Source organism: Vombatus ursinus, unplaced genomic scaffold (assembly GCF_900497805.2).
Source record: "Vombatus ursinus unplaced genomic scaffold, bare-nosed wombat genome assembly UNPS02011431.1, whole genome shotgun sequence".
Classification (NCBI taxonomy): domain Eukaryota; kingdom Metazoa; phylum Chordata; class Mammalia; order Diprotodontia; family Vombatidae; genus Vombatus; species Vombatus ursinus.
Window position 1 is genome coordinate 4,442,339 of NW_020951209.1, and position 25,375 is coordinate 4,467,713.

The 25,375-nt window shown below is 38.2% G+C and overlaps 1 protein-coding gene across 1 annotated transcript; it reads left to right on the plus strand.

Annotated features, from left to right (window-relative positions):
- The first annotated feature begins 13,595 nt into the window (after window positions 1-13,595).
- On the plus strand, window positions 13,596-24,635 carry LOC114038944 (early activation antigen CD69-like). Its single transcript, XM_027856474.1, has 5 exons — window positions 13,596-13,751; window positions 17,502-17,624; window positions 18,177-18,400; window positions 19,958-20,061; window positions 22,046-24,635. The coding sequence occupies exons 1-5, from the start codon at window positions 13,685-13,687 to the stop codon at window positions 22,155-22,157; spliced, it is 630 nt and encodes a 209-aa protein (XP_027712275.1). The 5' UTR covers window positions 13,596-13,684; the 3' UTR covers window positions 22,158-24,635.
- The last annotated feature ends 740 nt before the right edge of the window (window positions 24,636-25,375 follow it).

Sequence of the window (25,375 nt, forward strand, 5' to 3'; positions counted from 1 at the left end):
TTTTTTTTAATCTCTTTGGGGTACAGACCTAGTAGTGGTATTGCGGAGTCAAAGGGTATGTATGATTTTATAGCCCTTTGAGCATGGTTCCAAATTGCTCTCCAGAATGGGTGAATCAATTCACAACTCCACCAAGAGTGCATTAGTGTCTCTATGTTCTGAAATCTCTTATATTTGTCATTTTCTTTTTCTGTCATGTTAACCAATTTGATAGGTCTGGGGCAGTGTCTCAGAGTAGTTTTATTTTGCATTTCTCTAGTGATTTAGAGTATTTTTTTTTCATGACTATAGTTAGCATTGATTCATCTGAAAACTGCCTATTCATAGCCTTTGACTATCAATTTGGGAATGGCTCAAATCTATAGAGAAATGAGTCAAGTTTATAAAAAAACAAAACAAAACAAAACTATAGTCTCCCCCAATCTGCCCTTCCTTCTATCAACCACCCTCTTCTTTTATCCCTTCATCCTCCTACCTTCCTGTAGGGTAAGATAGATTTCTATACCCAACTGACTGGGTACGTTATTCTCTCTTTGGGCCAATTCTGATGAGAATAAGGTTCACACACTACCTCCATCTTCCCCTCCACTGTAAAAATTTTCTTGCCTCTTTTATGTAAGACAATTTACTCTATTCTAACTCACCTTTTCCCCTTCTTCCAGTGCATTTCTCTTTCTCATCCCTTAATTTAATTTTTTAGTTATCATCCCATCATATTCAATTCATACTTGTACCATCTGTCTATATATACTACTTCTAACTGCCCTAATAATGAGAAAGTTCTTATGACTTACAAGCATCATCTTCCCATGTAAGAATATAAACTGTTTAACCTTATTAAGTCCCTTATGATTTCCCTTTCCTGTTTACCTTTTCATGCTTCTCTTGAGTCTTGTATTTGAAAGTCAAATTTTCTATTCAGCTCTGGTCTTTTCATCAGGAAAGCTTGAAAATCCTCTATTTCACTGAGTATCTATTTTTCCCCCTGAGGGATTATACTCAGTTTTGTTAGGTAGGTTATTTTTAATTGTAATTCTAGCTCTTTTGCCCTCCAGAATATCATATCCCAAGACCTCTGATCCTTTAATGTAGAAGCAGCTAAGTCTTGTGTTATTCTGACTGTGGTTTCATGACATTTGATTTTTTTTTCCTGACTGCTTGCAATATTTTCTCCTTGACCTGGGACCTCTGGAATTTCATTATATTCCTGGCAGTTTTCATTTGGAGATATCTACCAGGAGGTGGGTTCCTTCAGTTTCTATTTTGTCCTTTAGTTCTAGAACATCAGGGCAGTTTTCATTGATAATTTCTTGAATGATGATGTCTAAGCTCTTTTTTTTCCTTGGATCATGGCTTTCAGGTAGTCCAATAATTCTTAAATTATCTCTCCTTAGTCTATTTTCCGGGTCAGTTTTTTTTAAATGAAATGTTTCACATTTTCTTCTATTTTTCATTCTTTTGATTTTGTTTTATTGTTTCTTGATATCTCATTGCTTTTCTCATTCTTGATATCTCTATGCCTTTTTTATCTAAGCATTTTTCTGTATCCTGGTTTTGCTTCATATATTAAAAAAATTCAGTGTTGGTCATGAAGGCTTTTATCATGTATTTGTAGTTTTTGTTGAGAAAAAAAGCAGGATATGAGAGTGAGGGAGAATAGAAGAAGATAGGGGTGACCTGGAAATATACAAAATTTTGAAAGAGGATAGAGCCAATCTTTATCCAAATAATAGGAATTCTCTTCCTGGGGGCTCTGAGATACTGTAATTAAATGAAATACTTTCCTATCTCCATAAAATAGCACTGAAAGTGTTGAATCTCAGACCATTTATTGGCCTAGGCTAACATCTAAGCTAATAAATTGGGTGGGGTATATGGGGTGTTCATGGAGGACTAACATCTCTGGTGTAAGGGCTTTTCTGAGACCTTTTCAGGGCTGCTCATCCACCTTTGGTATTCACTAATCACTCCACTCTCACCTATGACTCCAAGAAGCTGTAGCAGCAGACATACTCAGGTAAAAAACCTTCTCAGTAGATGGAATAAACCAGGTTAAAGGTAATCAACAGGCCTCAAACCCATTAGGAGTCAGGGGGATATCTACTTCAAGCATATGAAGATTTCCCTTGGTGGAATGGGTGGATGAGAACAATTTTTCCAACAGCCATGAAAGTAGCTGAAGCAAGTGTTATGGAGTGCTTACAGCTTGGTCAAACATCAAAGAGGCCAAAGTCATCCACTAGATCCTGGGCCATCACCAGTCATCTTGACCTTACCGCTGGACTTTGATAACTCAGGAAGAGGGAATGAAGATGACTACTTTGTGCAACTCTGCCTCACTTAAATCCAATTCATGAGCAAGTCAAGAGATCACTACATGATGTCATTGGTTCTCTTCAAAAATGAAGGATGAACAACAATATAATTGTGTATGACTGATGAACTCTTCTGAGGGGAAGAAGAAAAGAGAAGTTATCAAAGAAAAGATCATACCCTGAACCACTTCATATAAAAAAGAAATGGGAAACTTGAGAAGGATTCAGTTCCATCCCTTTCCAAAAGGGAGTAAGGAATAGAAAGGAATTGTGCATCAGCTAGATAACTCTAAACTCCACAATGACATTCATCATTGTTTTTAAAAGTTCGTTATTTACTTATTTTAAAAATTCTTTCTTTTTAAATTTTGAGTTTTAAATTCTCTCCTTCCCTCTTACCCCCTCCCATGCACACTGAGAAGGTAAGCAATATATCAATTACACATGTAAAATCATGCAAAAAATATTTTCATATTAGTAATATTTCCCCCTACCGCCCCAAATCAAGAAAAATAAAGAAAGTGAGAAAATTATATTTCAACTCACTCAGTTCATCAGTTCTCTCTCTGGAGGAGGATAGCATTTTTTCATCATGAGTCCTTTGGAATTGTCTTGGATCATTTTATTGATCCTCTAGAGTAGCCAAGTCTTCACAATTGATCATCATTACAACACTGCTGTTACTGTTCACAATGATCTCTTGGTCCTTCTCATTTCACTTTGCATCAGTTAATATAGATCTTGCTGTGTTTTTTCTGAAACCACTTGTCATTTCTTATAGAACAATAGTATCCATCACAATCATATGCCAGAACTGGTTTAGCCATTTGCCAATTCATGAATATCCTCTCAATTTCTAATTCTTTGCTACCACACAAAAAAAGCTGCCATAAATATTTTTGTACATATAAGTCCTTTTTCTTTTTCTTTGCTTTTTTTGGATTACAGACCAAGTAGTGGTATAGCTGGGTTAAAGGGTATGCACAGTTTTATAGCCCTTTGGGCATAGTTCCAAATAGTTTTCCAGAATGGTTGGACCAGTTCATTACTCCAACAACTGTTCCTTTATGTACCTATTTTTCTCTCATCCCCTCCAAAATTTGTCATTTCTGATAGTTGTGAGGTGGTACCTTAGAGTTGTTCTAATTTAATTTCTATAATCAATGGTGATTTGAAACATTTTTTCATGTGCCTATAAATAGTTTTAATTTCTTCTGAAAATTGCTTGTTTATATCTGTTGAGTATCAGTTAGGGAATGGCTTTTATTTTTATAAATTTGATTCAGTTCTATACTCAGTATCTATTTGAGAAATGAGGCTTTTATCAGAGAAACTTGCTGGAAAATTTTTTTATATTACTCCACTGTCTATAATACTTTCTAGCAAAATGCAGTTTCCCTGATTATCTCTTTTAGTTAAATTTATTTTTGCTTTTGCTTTGTCTGAAATCATGATTGCTACCCCTGTATTTTTTTTTTTTAGTTTAGCTGAATCATATTAGATTCTGCTCCAGTCCTTTATTTTATTTCTTTGTGTGTCTTCCTATTTCAAGTGTGTCTCTTGTAAATGATATGTTGTTGGATTCTGTTTTCTTTCTTTTTTTTCTTTTTCTCATTTTTCTTTTTTTGGCAAGTTAATTGGGGTCAAGTGACTTGTCCAGAGTCACACAGCTAGTAAGTGTTATGTGTCTGAGGCTGGATTTGAACTCAGGTCCTCCTGACTCCAGGACCAGTGCTCTATCCACTGGTTTCTGTTTTCTAATCCATTCTTCTATTTACTTCTGTTTTATGGGTGAGCCCATCCCATTCACATTCACAGTTATGATTATTAACTGTGTTTCCCCCTCATCCCATTTCTATTTCTTCTCTCTTTTTTCCTGTCCCTCCTCAAAGTCTATTTTGCTTCTAACCACTATCTCCCTTAATCTGTGCTCCCTTTTATCATCTCCCTCTTTTTCTCTTTTCCCCTTTCCTTCCCATTTCTCTGTTGGAATGCTTCTATACACAAATGAGTGTGCATATGTATTCTTCCTGCTTTGAACTGATTCCAATGAAAGTGAGGTTCAAGCATTTCCCACCACACCCTGTTTCACATTTCTTCTATTTTTTCATTCTTTTAGCTTTGTTTTATTGTTTCTTGATGTCTCATGGAATCATTAGCTTCCACTTGCTCCATTCTAAGCTTTAAGGAATTATTTACTTCAGTGAAATTTTTTACTCCTCCCCCCCCCCACCTTGGCTTATTCTGCTTTTTAAAGAATTCTCTTTAGTGGATTTTGGCGCCTCTTTTACCATTAGTTCAATTCTGTTTTTTTCTTTAATATTATTTTCTTCAATATTTTTTGTTCCTCTTTTACCAAGTTAATTCTCATTTCATAATTTTCTTGCATCACTCTCATTTTTTCCCCCAATATCTTCTTTCTTTCTTTAACTCTCTTGGGAATTCTTGTTTGGGTCTAATTAGCGGTTTTCTTTGAGACTTTTTTGAGTAGCCATTTTCACATTTCTGTGTTCTTCTGAGTTTATGTTTTGGTTTTTTCTGCCATAGTAGTAGCTTTTTATGGTCAAATTTTGTTGTTGTTGTTGTTGTTGTTGCTACTTGCTCATTTTTCTAGCCTATTTCTTGACTTTCAATTTTATGTTAAAGTTGGGCTCTCTCATCTGGGGGTGGGGAGGCACTATCCCAAGCTACTGGCTTTTTTTGTGCTACTGTTTTCAGAGCTACTTATGGGAGTATGCAAGTTTTTAGTGCTTCCAAGGCCCTTCCAGGAAGGGCCCCTGGCTTCCTTCAGTCACAAGCATTCCTTTTTGCTTTGGAACTGAGACCAGGGCCTTGTTCCCTTGTGACCAACCACCAGCTCTCCTCTTTGTGACCCAGAACTATGTATGAACAACAGAGTTGCCAGTCAGTGCCAGCTATACCCCATGCCAGCAAAGGGTCCCCTGTAATTCCTTTCTGACTAGTTTGCTCTCCTTACCATCTCTGGGCTGAGAACTCCTGAAGCTGTTGCTGAGGTCACTATTGTCATCCCCACCTGTGGCCTCTGGACAGGCCTCTACCCTGGTGTCACAGACTTCTCCTACCAACCTCATAAGTTTTCTTAGACTGGAAAATGTCTCACCCCAACCATTTGTTGGCTTTGAAATTCCAAAATTTGACTTGAAGCATTATTTTAAAGTTGTTTGGAGGGGAATATTGAGAGAGTTCAGCTGAGTAGTTGCCCCTATTCCACCATCTTCAACACTCATCACTATTATACTGGTATTTAACACCATCCATAATTTGGCTTTACCCTACATTTCCAGTCACTTCCTATTGCTCCCCTCAAATTGTACTAATAGTAGCCTAAATTCCACCTCCACCCATTCACACATTCTGTCTCACATGCTTAGAATGCATATGTCCACCTCCCAGGGTCCTTATTTTCCTTCAAAGCTCAGCTCAGGTATCTGACATCTATTCTCTGAATCCTTTCCTGATTATCTCCTCCCTGCGCCCAACTCATTGTTATTGTTCTTTCCTTCCTCAAATTACCTTATATTTACTTTTTAAAATTTACTTTTTTGCCACTTTTTTGTGGGCAAGGTATATCTCCCAAGAGAATATAAGCCCTTTCTGGGCAGGAACCATGTCATTTTTTTTAAAAATAGAAAATTAATTTATTCATTTATCGTGGGGGAATAACATTTCTAAGTGTGCATCATGTCAGCACTCCTGAGCATCTCCCTCTCGGTACCAATTGACCTTTAACCAGAAAGAGGATCTGAAATCTCTCCCCATGAACAGGGGGTTATATTTCTTCAAGTACAGTAAGGGCCTCAGAGCTAATGGAAACTGTCACGGGATAAGAGTTGGTGGAGCCTGGTGGCCGTGGCTTTTTCCCACTCTTGATTCCACCAGAGCTGGAAGATGTTGAGTATTCATTCGCATGATGGTTTTGGGGTGGTCTTTTTCCAGTCTTTCTAGTAGATGCAGCTTTAGGCCTGGGTATGATATGCCTAGCTCCTGCCCTTCATGCCCCGCATGCTGGGCTGGCTTTAGCGGATTTCTTTCATTCACCACCCGCTCACCTGTTCTCATGTCTGGGTCTCTTTAAGCAGGCTATTCCTAGTTTTTTTTAATAAACCAACTAGCAAAGTTTTTGTACATAGTAAGTGCTTAATATAATTTTTTCCATACTGAATTGAATTGAGTATTGTAGAGGGGATTTCTTTTATGAGTTAGATTGGGGCAACCTCTGAGGTCCCCTCCAAATGTTATGTGATTTTATGTTCAAAATTTAACTATACATTTATGTGTTCCTCTTCACTAGTGATTTTTGCGGAAAGGGTAACAGGGGTGGGGAACTTGCAGTCTTGAGGCCACATGTAGGCCCTCTAGGTTCTCAAGTGAGGCCATTTTGACTGAATCCAATCACAGAAAAAATTAAAGGGATTTGTTCTGTGAAGTTTGGATTCAGTTAAAATGCCTCACTTGAGGACCTAGAAGGCCACATGTGGCCTCAAGGACACAGGGTCCCCACTCCTGGTAGAACATTATTGTTTAGGGATAATGTGAGGGGGAATTCGTGCTTTTGGTGGCAATTGGACCAGGTGACCTCTAAGATTCTATGATTCTAAGGTCTACTAATTCATTTTATTTCATAGTGCCTAGTACACTCTAGGTGCACAATAAATGATGATTACTGATTGATGTACTCAAATATAGGACAGTTAGGTGGTACAGTGGATAGAGCTCCAGGCTTAGGGTCAGGAAGACCCTGAGTTCAAAACCAGCCTCAGATACTTACTAACTTTGTGACTCTAAGCAAGTCACTTAACCCTGTTTGCCTTGGTTTCCTCATCTGTAGAATGAGCTGGAGAAGGAAACGACAAACCACTCTAGGATCTCTGCCAAGAAAACCCCAAAACGTGACTGAAAAATGACGGAACAACAACACTTGAATATAAAACCCCATTGACCTATTTGATAAGTTAATGTGTTTGATAATAAATTTTGTTTTTAGGCCTGTAGCCCTGGCATTTTGAAAAAAATATTATTGTGTTTAGAAAATGCTAAGATATCAACATACATAACCCAACTCCACTGTAGTAGTTTCCAATACAATTAAGCATAACCAAGAGAGCTGAATTTGAAAATTGTAGCTGAGAAAGGATATTTACTACAGGTGTGAGAGGTGGTTATTGCCTCTTCTATCCACTCCTTTCATTTTTTCATTTCTTTTCTCACTCTGTGGTTCATTTCCTCTTCATTCTAAGAATTGTCTGATGTTTTGAACTTTTCTCTTTTCACAAGGAGACATCACTAGACTTACCTATTACCACATTCTGGAAATAAATTGAGCAAGAGGATGAGAAAGACTATTTCAGAAATAAGGGAGATGATGTCAACAAGAATAAGGAAAGCATTAAGATTAAAAGCAGAAAATTCATTGGAAAGAAATATGAGAAAAATAACAGGTGTGGCAAGAGAGGAAAAGTAAGACTTTAAATTCAATACAGAAGATTAGAGAGATTCAGAAAGATTCAGAAAGATGCATTTTCTGAGGTGTTGGTTCAGTAAGTAGGATGACTTTGGTGAGAAGGTGGGGTGATATTCATTAGAGGGGAAAAGATGATAAAGAAGAAAAGAATAGAAATGGAGAGTGTGGAATCAGGTATATGATGAAAGTGTGCCAATCTGGGCAGTGCTGTGGACCAAGGTGCTTTCAACAAAGATACTGACTCATAAGTAAAAGTCAAAAACATTTTCCCTCACCCACCTAGATCACAGCAACAAAAGTGTTTTAAGTGACAAACGTTTATTTCATGAATGGAAACTGTTGATCACTTTCTCCTCTTTGATACCCTCTTCTCTCTAGAAGAATACTCTCTTTTCAGATACCACTCTTTCCTGGTTCTCTTCCTACTTTCTCCTTCTCAGTCTCTTTTGCTGGATCCTCCTCCAGATCATTATCAGAGTGTCAGGCCTGGAGTTGGAAAGACTTATCTTCTTGAGTTCAAATCTGGCCTTAGATGCTAACTTTGTGACCCTGGGCAAGTCACTTAACCCTGTTTGCCTCAATGAGCTGGAGAAGGAAATGGCAAACCACTCCAATCTTTGCCAAGAAAACCTCAGATGATGTCACAAAGAGTCTGAAATGCCTGAACAACAACAACGATGCTAGATAGTGCTCAGGTTTTGATCCTGAGCAGGTTTCACTGTGTCGCTCTTTACTATTCAGATTGATGGTCAGTTATCAGTTCCCGTGAATTTACTTTCCTTATGTTGACGGTTCTCAAATCTACCTTTCCTGATCTCACATCTCTAATTGCCTTTCACACGTCTCAAACTAGACATCAAGTAGACATCTTAAACTCAACATGTCCAAGACAGAATTCATTATCTTTCTTCCTAAACCCTCACTTCTTGACCTTCCCTATTGCTGTAGAAGGCAATACCTTCCTCCCAGTCCCTCAGGACCTAGGGGTCATCCTGGATTCCTCACTATCTCACCCCACCCCCCATATTCAAGCTGCTACCAATACCTGTCAATTCCACCTCTGCAACATCTCCCCAACATATCCCTAACACTGCCACCATTCTAATAAAGGTTCTCATCACTTCATGTCTGGACAATAGCCTGGGTCTTTTTGTCTCTAGGCTCTCCCCACTCAAATCCAGCTGCCATTCAGTCACTAAATTGATTTTCCTGAAGTGCATATTTGATCATATCACCCCCCCACCATCTCTCCTCCCCCATACTCCAGTGGCTCCCTATTGCCTCCAGGATCAAATACAAAATCTTTTGTTTAGCATTCAAAGCCCTTCTTATCTTTCCAGGCTTCTTACACATCACTCCCTCGGCCCAAGCCTCACTTGGTCATTACTTTGGCTCTGATGACTCAGTGTATAAATAGCAATTGCTTCTGTATTGGCCAGAAAGACCAAGAGTCTTCCCCCCCCTTCCCCGCCCTGCCCCAGATTGATTTTTTTTTTAACTAGGTAAAAGAGGCCATTCTTTGCCTCATTTCTTACCTAGCCTTAACTGGGCCATCTCCACACAACCACTACTAAGCCTTAATCACTGAATGGGCATTGCCTCATCGAAACTGAGACCTGGGAAAGACCTTAGCTTAATAAGGTCAAGGTCTCCCACTGCATCCAGGGCCATCTCCAGTCATCCTGATCTATATCTTACCACTGGACCCAGATGGCCCCAGAAGAGAAAGTGAGGTTGGTGACTTTGTATAGCCCTCTCTCACTTAAATCCAATTAACTTACAAGTCGTGACATCACTTTCCTGATGTCATGGTCCTCTTGGAGAAAGAAGAACAAAATATATCACTCCCCAGAAAGTACTCTTCAGTCCAGTGACATTGGCCTCCTGGCTGTTCCAGGAACAGGACACTTTTATCTCTCAGCTCCAGGCATTTTCTTGGGCTTTCCCCAGGTCTGGAACACTCTCTCTCCTCTGCTCACACTACTGATCTCCCTGGCTGCCTTTAAGCCCCAACTAAAACCTACCTTCTTCAGGAACTCTTCCCCAACCCTTCTTAATTCCAGTTCCTTCCTTCTGTTAAGGATTTTCTATTATCCTGTATATGGCTTGCTTTGTATAAATTTGTTTACATGTTGTCTCTGACATTAGATTGTAAGCTCCCTCAGAAAAGGGACTTGTCTTTTGTTTCCTTTTGTATCCTCTGCACTTAGCATAGTACCGGCAGGTAGCAGGTCCCTAATGTATGTTGATTGATTGATTGATTAAAGAATGGATCAGAAGAACAGGGTTCTAGTCCTGGTTTAGATATATACTAGCTTCATAGCCTTGTGGAATTCACTACTCTGAACCTCAGTTTCTTCATCTGTGAACTGGGCATAATAATAACTCTCCTACCTATCTTGTTTTTTGTTGTTATTGTTGTTGTTTTTTGCTAGGCAATGGGGATAAGTGACTTGCCTAGGGTCACACAGCTAGTAAAGATCAAGGGTCTGAGGCCAGATTTGAACTCAGGTTCTCCTGACTCAGGGCTGGTGCTCTATCCATTGTGCCACCTAGATGCCCCTCTCCTACCTATCTTGAAGGATTATTCAGAAAATCTCCTGCGAAAGAGAGTTAGCACTGTAGTGATACAGAGAAACTAGTGCAGATAAGGGCAAACCCAGGGCTATGCTCTGACAAAAAAAAAAACAGTTGTGGGATCATGATATTTTGTTTCTATTCTTGTCACACACTTCTGCTGTCTAGTGGGAAAGGTCCTTGTATTTCATTCTCCTCTTTCCCTGTAACCCTTCTTTGCAGTGACAATGGGGAACAAGGAAGTGGGTCCAGTTCAACTTTTACTTGTATTTATCTCTTCTACTATCCCATGTCATTTTAGTTCATTTTATTTTAGAGCCAGTCAGTCAATAAACATTTATTAAGGATGAACTATGTGCCAAGCACTGTGCTAAGTGCTGTGGATACAAAAAAAAAAAAGGCAAAAAGTCCCTGCCCTCAAAGAGCTTATAATCTAATGGAAGTAGACAACATGAAAAACAATTATATATGAACAGAATATAGACAGGACAAATAGGAAATAACTAAGAGAGGGAAGACACTGGTATTGAGGGGGATCCAATGACTCAATTCCTTCAATACAATTTTCCATCTTTAAAGAAATTCCAAAGGGTAGAGAACTTTTTAAAGAATAGTTTGGGTTATAGTTCTACCTGGAGAGTTCTTTCTGGGCCTTTGTAGCTTAAAAGTGAAATAACAACAAATTCATTCCATTTTATTATTTGTTTAAAATGACATGTATTTGTCCTACAATATCCATTTTTCCTTACTACAAACAATTGTAGAGAAGACCCTTCTCCCTTATTACTGTCCATTCTTTTAATCAGTCAATTGACTAGCATCCATTAAGTCTGCCTTCTATGCCTACAATGCCTACTCTGTGCCGGGCACTGGGCTAAGTATTGGGGATATGAAGAAAAAAATCCAAATGGTTCTGTGACTTGAGCCCTTCTCCTCATCTGGAGTTGATTGGGGTTAAGGGTGAGGCAGAATGAAGCAAGCAAACAACCTAACCAGTTTCTTTTTCTTTTCTTTTTTTTAGGCAATTGGGGTTAAGTGACTTGCCCAAGATCACACAGCTAGTGTCAAGTGTTTGGTCTGAGGCCGGATTTGAACTCAGGTCCTCCTAACTTCAGGGCCAGTGCTCTATCCACTGTGCCACCTAGCTGCCCCCTAACCAGTTTCTATAGTCTTTTAATTGAATGACTGATTTGAAGAGACTTTGGCTGGAAAAGTCATATGCTATAGCCTCCAGTCTTCAAACAGGGCCAGAGTAAAAATCAATTCATATTGCTTACAAATTTTATACCATATCATTATCTAGATGAGTCTTTTGAGAATATAACCACTCCAAAGCTCATTCGAGATTTTCTATGCTTTCATTTCCCTTTGTGAAGTCTACTGAGGCAAAAATATTCAGCTTGTTGGGTTTAAGGTACTTCTTTCATTCTTCCAAGGCAGGAAGAGAGAAACATAATAGCTCACACTTTTGAAATGCATTTCTGTGGGTTCAAGTTAGGTAGGGAAATTTTCACCCTAGAGGAAAACATGAAAGTGATTACTGAGGGTCAGAGTGGGAGTGTAGGAGGAAATGTGGACTCTAAAATCCCCCTTTTTCTTACCACACAGGTTCTAGGGATCCTGCTCCAGAACCCAACCTCAAGTTACCCTTGTAGATTTAGAAGAGACATATGACTCAATTTAGAGTCACTTGTATTCACTTCAGAAGAAAAACAAAGCAACATAAATGGAATTCAGATTTACAGGAAGATTCAAATTCAATTGAACAAGCTGATTTTACCTACAGAAGATCAAACTGAGAATAGGAAACTGATGAACAGGTTGACTCCGGAAGCTTACTTTGGTCAAATGTTTTGTGGTCTTTTGTGTATGTGCCATCCTGTTCCAGCTGCTGTCATGATCAGATATCATATCCTGGCTTCACTGCCCTGCTTTGCATCAAACTGCTATTACTTCATTTCCTTAACAAGCTGCTCCACCGGATTCTCCATATAAGGACATGTAGCCTCTCTCATTGACTAAGATGGAACTGTACTGTGTCCTGGCATTATCAACCCTTAAAAATATCTATGTTAATTCTTGTCAAGAACTTCTATTTGGGTTTAAACTTCAGTATTTACAGAAGAGGAAAAGAACTTATTGTTAGCCATTTCTAGGCTAACCAGCAAATTCAGACCTTTTGTTCAATAAACATTCATTACTTGCCTATGGTGTGTAGGGTACAGGGGATACTTTTTTTTTTTAGTGACAGTGTCTACTTTCAAGGATCTTACAATCTCTTTGGTGAGATGAGGGGAGGACAAATCTTATAGTCAGTAAGAAAAATGACTTTTGGATGGGGGAGAAGATATATCCTATTACCAACTAATTCAACTATATTTTTCAGGAACACCACTATAAAGTAAGACACTACTTATTCTATTCACATTGTAGAATACAAATGCACAAAGGATTATTATGATGCCTTATACACAGCAGGTGCTCAATAAGTGTCCTCAGAGTTCTCTTTGACTTTTTCTTACCTTGGCACTCTATGCTTTGTGAATCTCATTACTGCTTTTAAAGGTATCTGTTCTTTGCCCTATTCTCTCAGGTCATTTAGGTGATAGCTAACTAATCTGAAGCCAAGATATGAAATATGATCATGACAGCAGGCTAATCTGAAAACTACCTCATGCTAATAGGTCACTGAGTGATAATGAGTCAATTTACTCCACCTCCTAGGTAAACTATTTGTATCTTAACTAAGGCCTTCCCTAGATTTAAACTATTAATCAAGAGCTCAATAAATTTGCTTTAGATCTCTTCAAAGAAGAGGATCATATATGCATAAAGAGTTCTCTTAATTTTTACAGATTGTAAAATTGAGGCACAGAGAGAGGAAAAAGATGGAAATTATGTGGTCAAAACTGGAACTCATATCTAACATGTGCAACCATTTATCCCAAATCAACTGAGTTCTATTGTCTCCTAACCTATCTTTCTCCCCAGCTCTTGAGAGTTTCTTTTGATCTGACCCATTAAAAGCAAGAGATTCTCTGTTTTCAAGCCCCTCCTGTTATACCTACAGCCATGAGGAAGAAGGGTTCAGACTTAATGGGAAAACCACACCCTCACCATACAACATGAACAGTGTCTGGGCCACTGAACCGTAAATTAAAGATGAATTGGGGAAGGAGGAAATGAAAAAGGGGGCGGAGATAATATAACGGAATATAAGTGACTGTGTCTGTTCTGAGTATCAACACAGGCACAAGAACCTCAGCAAGGGCTACACTTGGGATCTGTCAAGAGATCGTGAACGAGAAAGATGCAAACAAGAGAAGAACTTTCTGGAGAAGAAAACAGTTCCTTGCACATGGAAAGAGGAATTCAAAGTAAGCCAGATTTTATCTTTTTAAACTAAAATCTTTTAAATAGAAATTATAAGAATGAACAAGAGAAGAATGGAGAGAGATTTGTATACATAATGACATTAACTCAATTAGGAAAATGACAGTTGTCTTCTCCTGTCCCCGCTGTCATCATCAATATATATATTTAAGCCTGGATCCAGACCTGCTTCAGTCAGAGTGATATAGGAAAGCCTTGGAAAAAGATTTATATATGTGGAAGTGTCTGAGGTGTGAGAAAGTTCTAGAAAGATAGATATTCTCAAGAATGTTTTCACGGTCTCAACTCAAATCACCTTGGTTGATTGATCGGTTGCTTGGTTTCTCTCACTTCATCCCTCCTTCCCCCAATCCACATAATTTCTCCTGATACTTCCACCTGCTCAGCCCAGATGATCATTTCAGGAAATTTGATGCTTCCTATCTCAATGGGTACTATTTCTTTTTTCCTTACTATTAACCTCCACTTTTGACTAGCTCTCTTCATTTCTTCTGCCTTTTCAAGTGTCCCATCCTCTGCCAGCTTCCTCTATCTGCTTCCAGGACAAGAGGTGAGCAGGAATCCTGCCTTGCACAGCCACACAGGCAAATGCAATCTGCAGGAAAATTGACATGAAAGAATTGTCTGAATTGGCACCTCCCTGATAGTTTTGTTTCATTTTCTTCTTCATCATCATCTATTTCTACATGATATATCTGGTTTTTTTTTTCATTCATCCTCTCATTGAAAACATTTGAATCCACATCTTCTCCTTCTTTCTCATTGTTTTTTTTTCTGTATCTACTTCTTTTATTTCTATCCTTTCCTTTCCCAGACTGTTCTCTTTCTGAAACATTCATATCTTTAGGGTTTTGTTATTTTCATTCATATTTTTGAAAACCTCCTCTTGAAGCTCTCATTCATCTTCCCTTCTTCCTCCCATCACAGCCAAGAGGAACTTAGGAAATTGGGAACAAGGGTGCTACCATATCTAAAAACTATTCAGTCATAGAGCCTATTGTAGGAAGAGTAAAACTGAGAAAATTCTCTTGAAGTCTTCAAATATCAAACTACTGTGTTGTGTAAAGGCATTTCTAGACATTGAACAAGCAGTCCTTGACTGACTGAAGACCAGAAGTCAAAGCCAAGTTATTCCTGTAAGTCATATCACCATTTCAGTGAAGCAGGTACACCAATTCTTTTTAACCCAAACTGAGCAGCAAATTATAAAGGAAGAGATGGCTAGGTTCAGAGGAGGGGAAATACCTGGGGGCCAGCTCAAGAACTCTAACTGACCTGACACAATCAATTGACTGGTGAATCCATAGTCCCTGTCTCCATCTCTTTTTGGCTATCTAGTTGATCTGGACAATTAAACATCATTCTTGGGGGATTTTATAGAAAATATGTGTGAGAGGGGGATTTTCTTGTCTTTTTTCACATCTGTTCCAGAAAGAACCTTTAGAAAGTTTCTGAAAGGTTCTCAGAAATGATGTTGGGATAGTGGGAATTCACCTGTGATATGAGCTGAACTGTGGGTCAAAGTAGCTCAAAACTGAACCATGTATCCAATGATAAGATCAGTTATGTGCTCCCTGTCACTTTGATCTTTTGCTCATTCACGGTTACTGCAGCTGAGCTGATATGGGTTGGAAAGAGGAGGGGGATGAAGGGAAGCATTCAAGTGATTGAAGACATGCTATGAAACCTAGTCTGACATTGTGGTTAGAGAGGCAGCAGTGTCAGTGGCTATCAGAAGGTGAGAAATGAAACCAACCTAAAAAGAACTCTGAAATTGTTAATGTACAGTCTGAAAGCTGCATCCAGTGATGCAGCCCTTGTAGGAGTGCGAAAGAAATATCAGCCTAGAGAGGCTCAGAGAAGATAGAATCACACAGGACAGAAGTGACAGCAATACTGTAAAATGAGAGTAATAATACCTGCACAACCAAATCCACAGGATTCTTTTGAAGATTAAATAAGATAATGTATAAAAAGGTCCTATGGAGACCAAAAGGCACTGTATGAATTTTTCACCTCTAATTTTTCACCTATGTATGGGTATAGATGGAAAAACAAATAAATAAACCTCAAAGAAGCAACAGGTCATGTTCATCCATGGTGAAAGCTGAACATTGAGCTTTTGAAGCTGTAATAACAATGAGAAAAAACCAACAACAATAAATAAAAACCATCACTGAAAAAACCACTGTGATTTCCAGAAATGTTGCCTACTGACTTATGATTTTCAGTTACAAAAGTCATCTGCACAAGTAAAACTCACTTTAACTTAATTCAGCAAGCATTTATTAAGTGCTTGTTTAATGGTTTATAACAACTTATTTTTAAATAATATGAATTTTAATAATTGATTAAGTGCCTCCTTAAGCAAGGTACTTGGGATCCAAAGCCAGAACAAACTAGCAAACAAACCACCAAAACAGTCCCTGACCTGAAAAGACTTACATCCAATGGGAACCATACTTGCACAAAGATAAGTAAACTCAGGTAGACTCAAACACTCAAATGCATCGGAAGCTCCCTCCGAAGATGCAGATTATAGTTCATCCATGCCAGCTCATCCTATGGGATTCTTGTCCATTTCCTCTCATAAATTTGCCATGAGGGCTCCACTCAGAGTCTTTGGAGGGCTGCTTCCTCACTTTATCATGATGTTGAGTGGACCACTCTAGCTTTATTATAGAAAGAAAGAACATTGGTATTAAAGGGGTTGGGGTCAGGGAAAGCCATGTATTTAAAGTGAGACTACTCAGGTTCAAATCCTGGTTCTGATACTTAGCACTTGTGTATAATTCCTAAATTATAAATTCAGGATAATCATAATTACTACTTGCCTCATGGAGCTAATGTGAAAAAAAAGTGTTGTACAAATACTAAAGTGCCATATAAGTGTTGTTTTAAAACATTATCAGTAAAAAGATTTTTTTTTTAAATTTTGGAGACTTCTTTTCAGTGTTTCACCTCTTTAAAAAATTAAGCACAGTTTCTTTATATAAAGTTGGTTGAATGCAACAAGGTTTAGAGTATAGTGGCCAGTCAGTAAATATTATTAAATTCCATTAGACTAGTTGACCCTTTATGCTATTCATTATAGTAAATAGCTCAATGATACGGACCCTAGCACATTAAAAAACAACAACCACTGAAGTCTTCTTTGTAGATTTGGGTTTTTAAGAGACCTTCCTTTATCTTCACCAAAAGAATAAAAAAAAATATATAGCCAGTCTAATCTTTTCATAAACCTAGAGCTGGAATGGATGAGCTATAATCTGCATCTTTGGAGGGAGCTTCCAAATGGATAGGATCACAAATGCATTTGGGTATTTGACTCTACCTGAATTTACTTATCTTTGTGTAAGTATGACTGCCATTGGAGGTAAGTCTTTTCAGGGCAGGGACTGTTTTGGTGGTTTGTTTGCTAGTTTGTTCTGGCTTTGTATCCCCAGCACCTTGCTTAAGGAGGCACTTAATTATTAAAATTCATATTATTTAAAAATAAGTTGTTATTTTCCTAAACCTAGGGCATAAATTAGAGTCTTGTCTGACTCCCTTTATTTTTGTCCAAATGTCTTTCCAAGAATCTTCTCAACCCCAGACACCAAAAGACAGATAAGTAAATTAGCTAGTTAGGCCAGGAGCCAAGGGAGGCATGTTTGTTTATCAGTGACACGATAGATGCCCAAAACATCAACTGCTTCCGTGACTTGGCTGATCACTGATTTCCTTTCTTTCAGTACAGACCAGGAATTCCATGATGACCACCAAGTCAGATGGCTCCCTACAGGTTCCTGTTCCATGTGCTGTTCTTGCTGTCATCATTATTGTCACTTTGGTCATAACAATAATTGCCTTGTCAGGTGGGTGAGCTCTTTTTGGATTCGGTTATAGCCCCTTTCCTACAGCAACTTCCTAGTTATCCAGAATGATTAAGGAATGAGTTGTTTGGGTGGATGAATGAATGGATGATTAAACATTTTTATTAAGGGTACATTAATTTTGTGTCAAGCACTGTACTAAATTTTGGGGATATGAATATAAAAAAGATATTCTCTGCACTCAAGAAAATTACACTCTAGCAGGGGGAGACATAGTGACCAGGGAAAGCTATTCTGAGTTGGAACAAACTGTATGCTCAACCTTTCCCTTTTTACCATTTACTACCTGGCATCTTTGGTCGGAGACACTACACGGAACACCCTATTTGACTCTTGGATGAGCATTATTTTGGGGGCAAAGGGGAATGACATCCTTATGCCACTGGACAGAGGGTTATTTGCCCCTTACTCCTGTGAAGGAACACTCTCATCAATCCTACTCTTCATTTTATCACTTAGCACAGCACACAGGCCATATGGTTCCATAGAGGTATATATTATCACTGTAAAAATATCTAATGACTTTATTTGCAGTGGGCCAATACAACTGTCCTGGAAAATATGTAAGGCAAAATACATCTCCATCGGTGACATCGATGCCATTGGATCTTCCTGCTTCCTCATGCCCAGATTCCTGGATTGGATACCAAGGCAAATGTTACATCTTTTCCAGCACTACAGGGAGCTGGTCCACCAGCCAAACTGCCTGCTCTTCCCATGATTCAACTCTTGCTCAGATTGACTCTAAGAAAGACCTGGTAAGACTTTGCTATATGAAAATAGGTATTTTATAATGTTAGGGTTTTTTTAAATCATTCTTATTTGTGGATACACATAGCTTGCCTATGAAGGAAGATTTTGCATATTGTTTGCATGTTGTTTCTCCATTAGGCTGTAGGTTCCTTGAAAGCCAGGACTGCTTTTTGGTTTTGCCTTTTTTGTAATCCTAGTTATAGAACAGTGCTTGGTACATAACAAATGCTTAATAAATGCTGGTTGGTTGATCATGTCACTTATAGGGAAATTGAGTCACAAGAACACACAAGGTTAAATAAAACCCTGGAATATGGGCTTTTAATTGATCACTCTACAAGTATTTTTTAAGTGCCTGCTATATACCAGGGACTGTGCTAGGCATTATAGAATATAAAGACAAAATATGAAACAATCTCTGCCCTCAAGGAGCTTACATTTTATAAGGAAAGAGAACATGGACCATTCAACATGTACATATGCAAGCAATATGCAAAATATATAACAGAATACCTACAATGCAATTTAAAGGAAGTGGTACGAATGGTTGGGGATATCAGGAAAAGCCTCATTCAGAAGATGAGATGGTTTTGAGCTGAGCATTGAGGGAAAACTAGGGATTCTAAGAGGTAGAAGTGAGGAGGTGCTGCATTCCAGGCCCTGAATCAAAAGCCCATCATTTTACAGTTGGAGAAACTGAGGCCTGAGTGGAAAAGTGATTTGTCAGTGTTTACATAGCTCTTAATTGGTAGCTAAAATTCAAGTTCAGATCTTCTTAACACAGATCCAGTGCTCTTTACAGAATTCTCTAGCTGCCTTACATTTGCTTTGTCTTATATGCCAAGGGACAAGATCATAGGCCTAAGTTACTGGTCTATTGGTGATTATATTACACGCCCCACCCCACCCCCTTAAATTACAATTTATTCCTCCTGTCTTTTCAGCTTATGTTTCATTCTTTTAGCATAGACCTTCTATCATTGTCAAAAAATACATATTACCTTCGGAAGGGTAACACTTTAAGCCATATATTTGCATTTATGTGTGCAGAAAACATTTGAGAGCAGTTCATAGATAAAAATAAAGCAAGAAAGGATTAAGGAGGAGCACCACAAAACCTTGGAAGGAATTGGGAAAAAAGTCAGGATAGGAAGACTGGACACACCAGAGACAAACTTTGCTATCTTCATAATTTGACCAATGCCTTAGTGTTACTAATTTCTAAGTACTGGTTGTGTCTTGGGCCTATGAAGAGTTGGTCAAATGCACCAGGGTTCAGCATGCAGTGGCCAGTCAGTAAATATTGTTAAATTCTGCTAGACTAATTGACTCTTTGCAGTGCTCATTTCAGTAGATAGCTCAATGCTATGGATTCCAAAAATAAGAATTAACTCCCCTTTGTCATTATCATGATTGCAAGGTGTGACCCCCTGTGTTCACAGTACACATTGAAAAGATCACTCCAGTGTTTGGGAGGAGGATTTCATATGAAACCAACCAGTTTCTCAATTACACACTTATTTGGAGTATAAAACAATGGCTTCCCATGTGCTTTCTTCAAGATTTTTCTCAAACGATATGCGAGCAATGTTGAGCACTGGATTGGACTGAGAAACGAAAGAGGCCAGGCATGGCGATGGACAAATGGCAAGGAATTCAACGGCTGGTGAGTTCTGAGATGGAAATTTATTCTCTCATTGCTGGGGTTGAGAAGAATAAGTAGGGAATCATTTCCTTTCCCTTTTTCAAAGTACTATTTTGAACAAGATTTTGATTTCTTAAAAAAAAAAAAAGATCGACGCTATTCCATTCCATGTATATATGTTCAACATACCCCTACTTCATAGAGTTTTCTATGAAATGACAGGATTGGACCAGGCATCCTCTATGGTCTCTGTGAACTCTAGATCTAAGATTTAGGGGAGGCAATCAAGGTTAAGTGACTTGCCCAGGGTCACACAGCTAGTAAGTATCTGAGGCCGTATTTGAACTCAGGTCCTCCGGACTCTAGGGCCAGTGCTCTGTGCACTATGGTGCCACCTAGCTGGTCTAAGATCTTATAACATAAATTTTTAGAGCTGAAAGGGACAAATGAGGCCAGAAAAGGGAAGGGATTTATCCACCTTCCACATCTGTGTCTTTGCATAGGTCTTTCCCCAGGCCTAGAATGTTCTCCCACTTCTCTTAGAACCCCCTTCAATCTGCAAGGATAAATTCAAATGTCAGATCCTACAAAGGGCCTTTCTTGATTAATCAAGTTATTGGAACTTCACCTCCATCCCCTCAATGCAGTATATAGGAGCATCAGGCCTGGAGTCAGGAAGACTCATCTTCTTGAGTTCAAATCTGGCCTCAGGCACTTCCTAGCTGTTTGATCCTGGGCAAGTCACGTAACCCTGTTTGCCTCAGTTTCCTCATCTGTAAAATGAGCTAGAGAAGTAAATGGCAAACCACTCTAGTATCTTTGCCAAGAAAACCCCGAATGAAGTCATGAAGGGTCAGACACAACTGAAAAATGGCTGAAGGAAGAGTTGATAAAGATTTGAAATAAACTCCCGTATGTGTGAATGGAGAGAACTATCATAGATGTAAGAGTTGTTGTGGTGGTAGAATTAACAACACCTGGCAACTAATTATATCTGGAGAGAGGGGAGGCAGAAAGAGGGGAACTGAGGATGAATGCAAGGTTTTGACCCTGAGTAACTGGTGACATTGCCCTTGGAAAGTGTGATTGAATTGAATTTGTTTCTTTAGCAAAGAGAAATTTGACATTTTTAGAGATCTTTCATAAGTTCATGATACAGCTCATATTAGTTTGGGTGATGAGAAATTAAAATCTCTGTTATGCCAGATAAAACAATTCAGTACTTCAAATCCATTTCTATACCTTTTCTTCAAGGGTATGGGAAGGGAATAAGTATTTATATAGCACCTACTATGTGCCTAGCACTGTGCTTAACACACTTTACACCTATTATCTCACCTGATCCTCACAACAACCCTGGGAGGTAGGTGCTGTTACTGTCTCCATTTTACAGTTGAGGAAATTGAGGCAGAGTTTAAGTGACTAGCCAAAAAATCACATACCTAATAAGTGTCTAAGGCTGGATTTTAGCTCAAGACTTCTTTTTTTTTAGTTATCAAAATATTTTTAATTAATTCATTTATTTTTAGTTTTCAACAATCACTTCCATTAGCTTTTCAGTTTTACATTTTCTCCCTCTCCCTTCCCACCTCCCTCCCCAAGATGGTGTGCAATCTGTTATAGGCTCTACATATACATTCCTATTAAAAATATTTTCACATTAGTCATGTAGAACCAATAGGAGGAACCACAAGAAAGAAGAAACAAAACAAAACAGAAGAAAAAAAAGAGCAAACAGTATGCTTCGATCTGCATTCAAACTTCATAGTTCTCTCTGGATGTGGATAGCATTTTCCACCATGTAGCTCAAGACTTCTTGCCTCTAGGCCCAGTGATCTATACATTGTACCACCTAGCTGGCTCGAAGGATGGATAGGCCTCTCTTCGTTTTCTTCAATGGTCTGATTGCTCAGATCGCTAGTTTGTTTTTTGAAATGCCTCTGTTGCCATAAATTAACTCCCTTTACTGTTGACACTAATTCTGGCCTTCTTTCATCCATTATAGGTTCAACCTCACAGGATCAGGGAACTGTGCATACCTTAAAAGTACTGAGGTCAGCAGCGTCAACTGCCAGAAAGAGCTACACTGGATCTGTAGCAAACCCACCAAACACTGAGAGTACGTTATTGTGGATGTGATTGGAACTCAAAGAAACTAGTCTCTCAGTGGGTTTGCTTACTCCATGTAAGAATTTCTCCTTAAAGACATTCATTCTCTTCTCTATTGGTAAGAGACTTGGGAAATCTCTTGAGTCATTTGGAAAGCCCTAGAGGGACCAGTCTTTACCTAGTTTCCCTGATATTGATACCTGACTGATACCTGAGCACACTACGATGCTTGATAAGATGTCTCTCTAGGACGTGGTTAAAGACTGCTTTGCTATAAAAGCCCAGCTGCTTAGGCTGAAATGTCTCTGGATGGAAATGACTTATAAGATATCATCACCATCAGATCAAGAACCAGAGGATATGATCAGATAGCTATATGAATAAGCACCTGCTGAATGCAGTAGAGCGAATTAAGAAAGAAGGGAAGTAAGAGGATGAAAAAAATCCAACAACTTCAACAGCAGCTTACTACAAGGCTTAAGTGCTACCAAAATGCTAAAGGGGAAACATACATACATACATACATATATATATACACACATATATATATATATATATACACACACACATATATATATATATTCTAATAAATGCACACAAACACCTTGGAGAATTTCTCCTGCAGAGATTTCTAGCAGCCACCCCAGGCCCAGAGTCCATGCCTAGAGAGAAAATTAATAAAGTGGATGGATTCTCAGACAGCAGTGAAAACCTCTTATAGGACCAGGATAATCCAGTTCATGTTGAAAGTTCTAAGAGAAGAAGATGAGGAGATTTTGGTTTGGGAGATTCCTATGGTCATGGAAAGTTTGGATCAAGTCCAGGAAGTCATTTTAAAGAAGAATCTGATGGATAATGGAAGTGGTCTTAGATCTGGAGGTGTTTACAATGGAGATGGAGGACTAGATGACTATTTTCAAAGTGGTCCTAGTTATGGAGGAGACTAACCTTTAAATAGCTTTCTCTCTCTAAACCAAAGATAAAATAAGGACACTTTCACCATGTGCCCAATTGTTTGAAAAATGAATGAATTCAATACTTGCTTTCTGTCCATCTGGTATCCATGGTGAAGAAACACTTAAAAGACAATAAGCCTTGAATATTAAATCTTAGAAACTTCAGGAAGAAAAAAAAAACAACAACAAAAGTAGTCTATTGGCCTTTTCCTTCTTTAGTGCGGAGAGACCAGGACAAAGGCTGCCTTTCAAAGACCTTACATGTTTCTATTAAGTACAGGTTATCATCTCAACATCTATTCCCTGAGAAAGAAATGGAGTGTCTTGGGGAACCCTGTAATAAAGAAGCCTAGACTAATCTTTCTGTGAGCCAGAAAATCTTATAGTCATATTAATTAAGAATCACTCCTACAGAGGAAGAGTTAACTTTAAAAAAAATCTAGATGGAACTTGGTGGAGTGTTGGGCATTGTCACAAAGATCTGAATTCGTGTCCTGTCTCAGATAGCAATTAGCTATGTGACCTTCGGCAAGTCATTTCACTTCTCAGCCTGTGTTTCCTCATCTGTAAAACAAGGAAGTTAGATTAAAAAACTTCTAGGGTCCTTTTAAATCTATGACCCTATGCACTTTATGTTTCTATAGTGCCTTTGTTAAGCATAATATTCTAAAACAGCACCGAGACTGAATTCAAAATTATTTATTGTTTGCTGACCACTTGGTAACATTGCACAAAATGAAGGAGTTTCTGTGTGAATATAACCTGAATGTAAAAATCTGGAGATGTGGTAATTGTCATCACCTCTCAGCGCTCCTCCCCTCCCCCCAAAAATTATATTTCATAACAAAGACACTGGGTTCAAATGCAGTTTGCACCTCTCTAAATACATTTTTTTTGTTTTTTTTTTGTTTGTTTTTTACTGATAAATATGATGTTAAGCTGAATAGGATCTCTGTCTCTCTCACTGTCTCTATATATCTGTCTCTCTGTCTCTTTTGTCTCTATCTCTCAAAGTCTGTCAGTAGACTAAGAGGGGCAAATTGACTTGTAACATCATTCAATCTCTAATTTCTATGTTTTTGTTAAACATTGAAGGGTTTATTTTCTTTACTCAAATATTAAAATGAATCAGTGATCTCATTTATATGAAACTTCAATTTTGCTGAAAAATCCATACAATCCTTTTCCTTTGATAGCTAGGCTCATATTTATAGTATTGTACAGAGATAAGGAATAGGAGAAAAGGATGGAATCTGTCTGTAATAGATAAGAATGCCAAAAATGTGCAATATATGACATAGCTATTTCTAAACTTATAGGAAAGAAAAATTGACCATTTAAAGCTGAGAAAAATCAATTTCTTCAGCTGATGATACATATAGCCTGCTCAGATCAATGCTTCTATGTGCAATACTACATGTGAATTGTTTGATTTTGTTTTGGTTTTTTGTCTCCAAACAAAGTGTTTGAGCAGTCAAATTTCAGTGTTAAACAGTTTTTCAAAAATAAATGGAAAGTACTGACAATGAATTGATTCTGTCTTCATATTATTGTAAGTTATCAGTTATCTGAATTTCTATCAAGTAGGAAAACCTATCAACAACATTCTCTTATATGCATAAGAATATGCTTAAGAATGCTTCCATATATTATCTCATTTTATCCTCATAGCAAGCTGTGAGTTTATTAATTTAGCTGTTAAGATGTTTACTCACATTCTAATAGAGGAGACAATATGTAAACTAGGGATATACAAGATATACAGATTAGATGAAGGGTAATCTCAGAGGGGAAGGTCCTAGCAGATGGAGAGGGGGACTTCTTATTATTAAGCACTGATATGGATAAGAATCATACAGGAGACAAGTCCTGCATGGGTTATAATTAGCACCAATCTAGGAAGTAGCCATATCATTCCTACTGATTGTTCTTACCCTGAACCAAATCATCATCCATGGAAGAGGTAGGTTAGAAAAAGCAGGTCATTTTTATTTTTTTTAATTTTTCATTTCATTTTATTTTTCATTTAAAATTTTTTTTATAAATATACAGAGCTCCCAGTGATGAAATTATCAAAACAGATTAGCAAATATTCTGGAACATACAGTTTCAAGGATTTGCCTGGGGAAAAGCTTTATGGTAAAAGATAAGTGACCTGCTTTGTGGTAGGGGCTGGGGGGTGCAGTCACACAGTCAGAATGAATCAGAAAGGAATTGAATGTAGGTCTTTTGACTCCATTATTCTACCATTCTTCCCATAATTCCATGTT

What these genes read in the sequence shown, in the direction of transcription:
- LOC114038944 (XM_027856474.1), top strand. Translation starts at nt 13,685, where the DNA reads ATGCAAACAAGAGAAGAACTTTCTGGAGAAGAAAACAGTTCCTTGCAC. An exon ending in AACAATAATTGCCTTGTCAG is followed by an intron (nt 17,625 to 18,176) that starts GTGGGTGAGCTC and finishes CTTTATTTGCAG; the next exon opens with TGGGCCAATACAACTGTCCT. An exon ending in GGCAAGGAATTCAACGGCTG is followed by an intron (nt 20,062 to 22,045) that starts GTGAGTTCTGAG and finishes CATCCATTATAG; the next exon opens with GTTCAACCTCACAGGATCAG.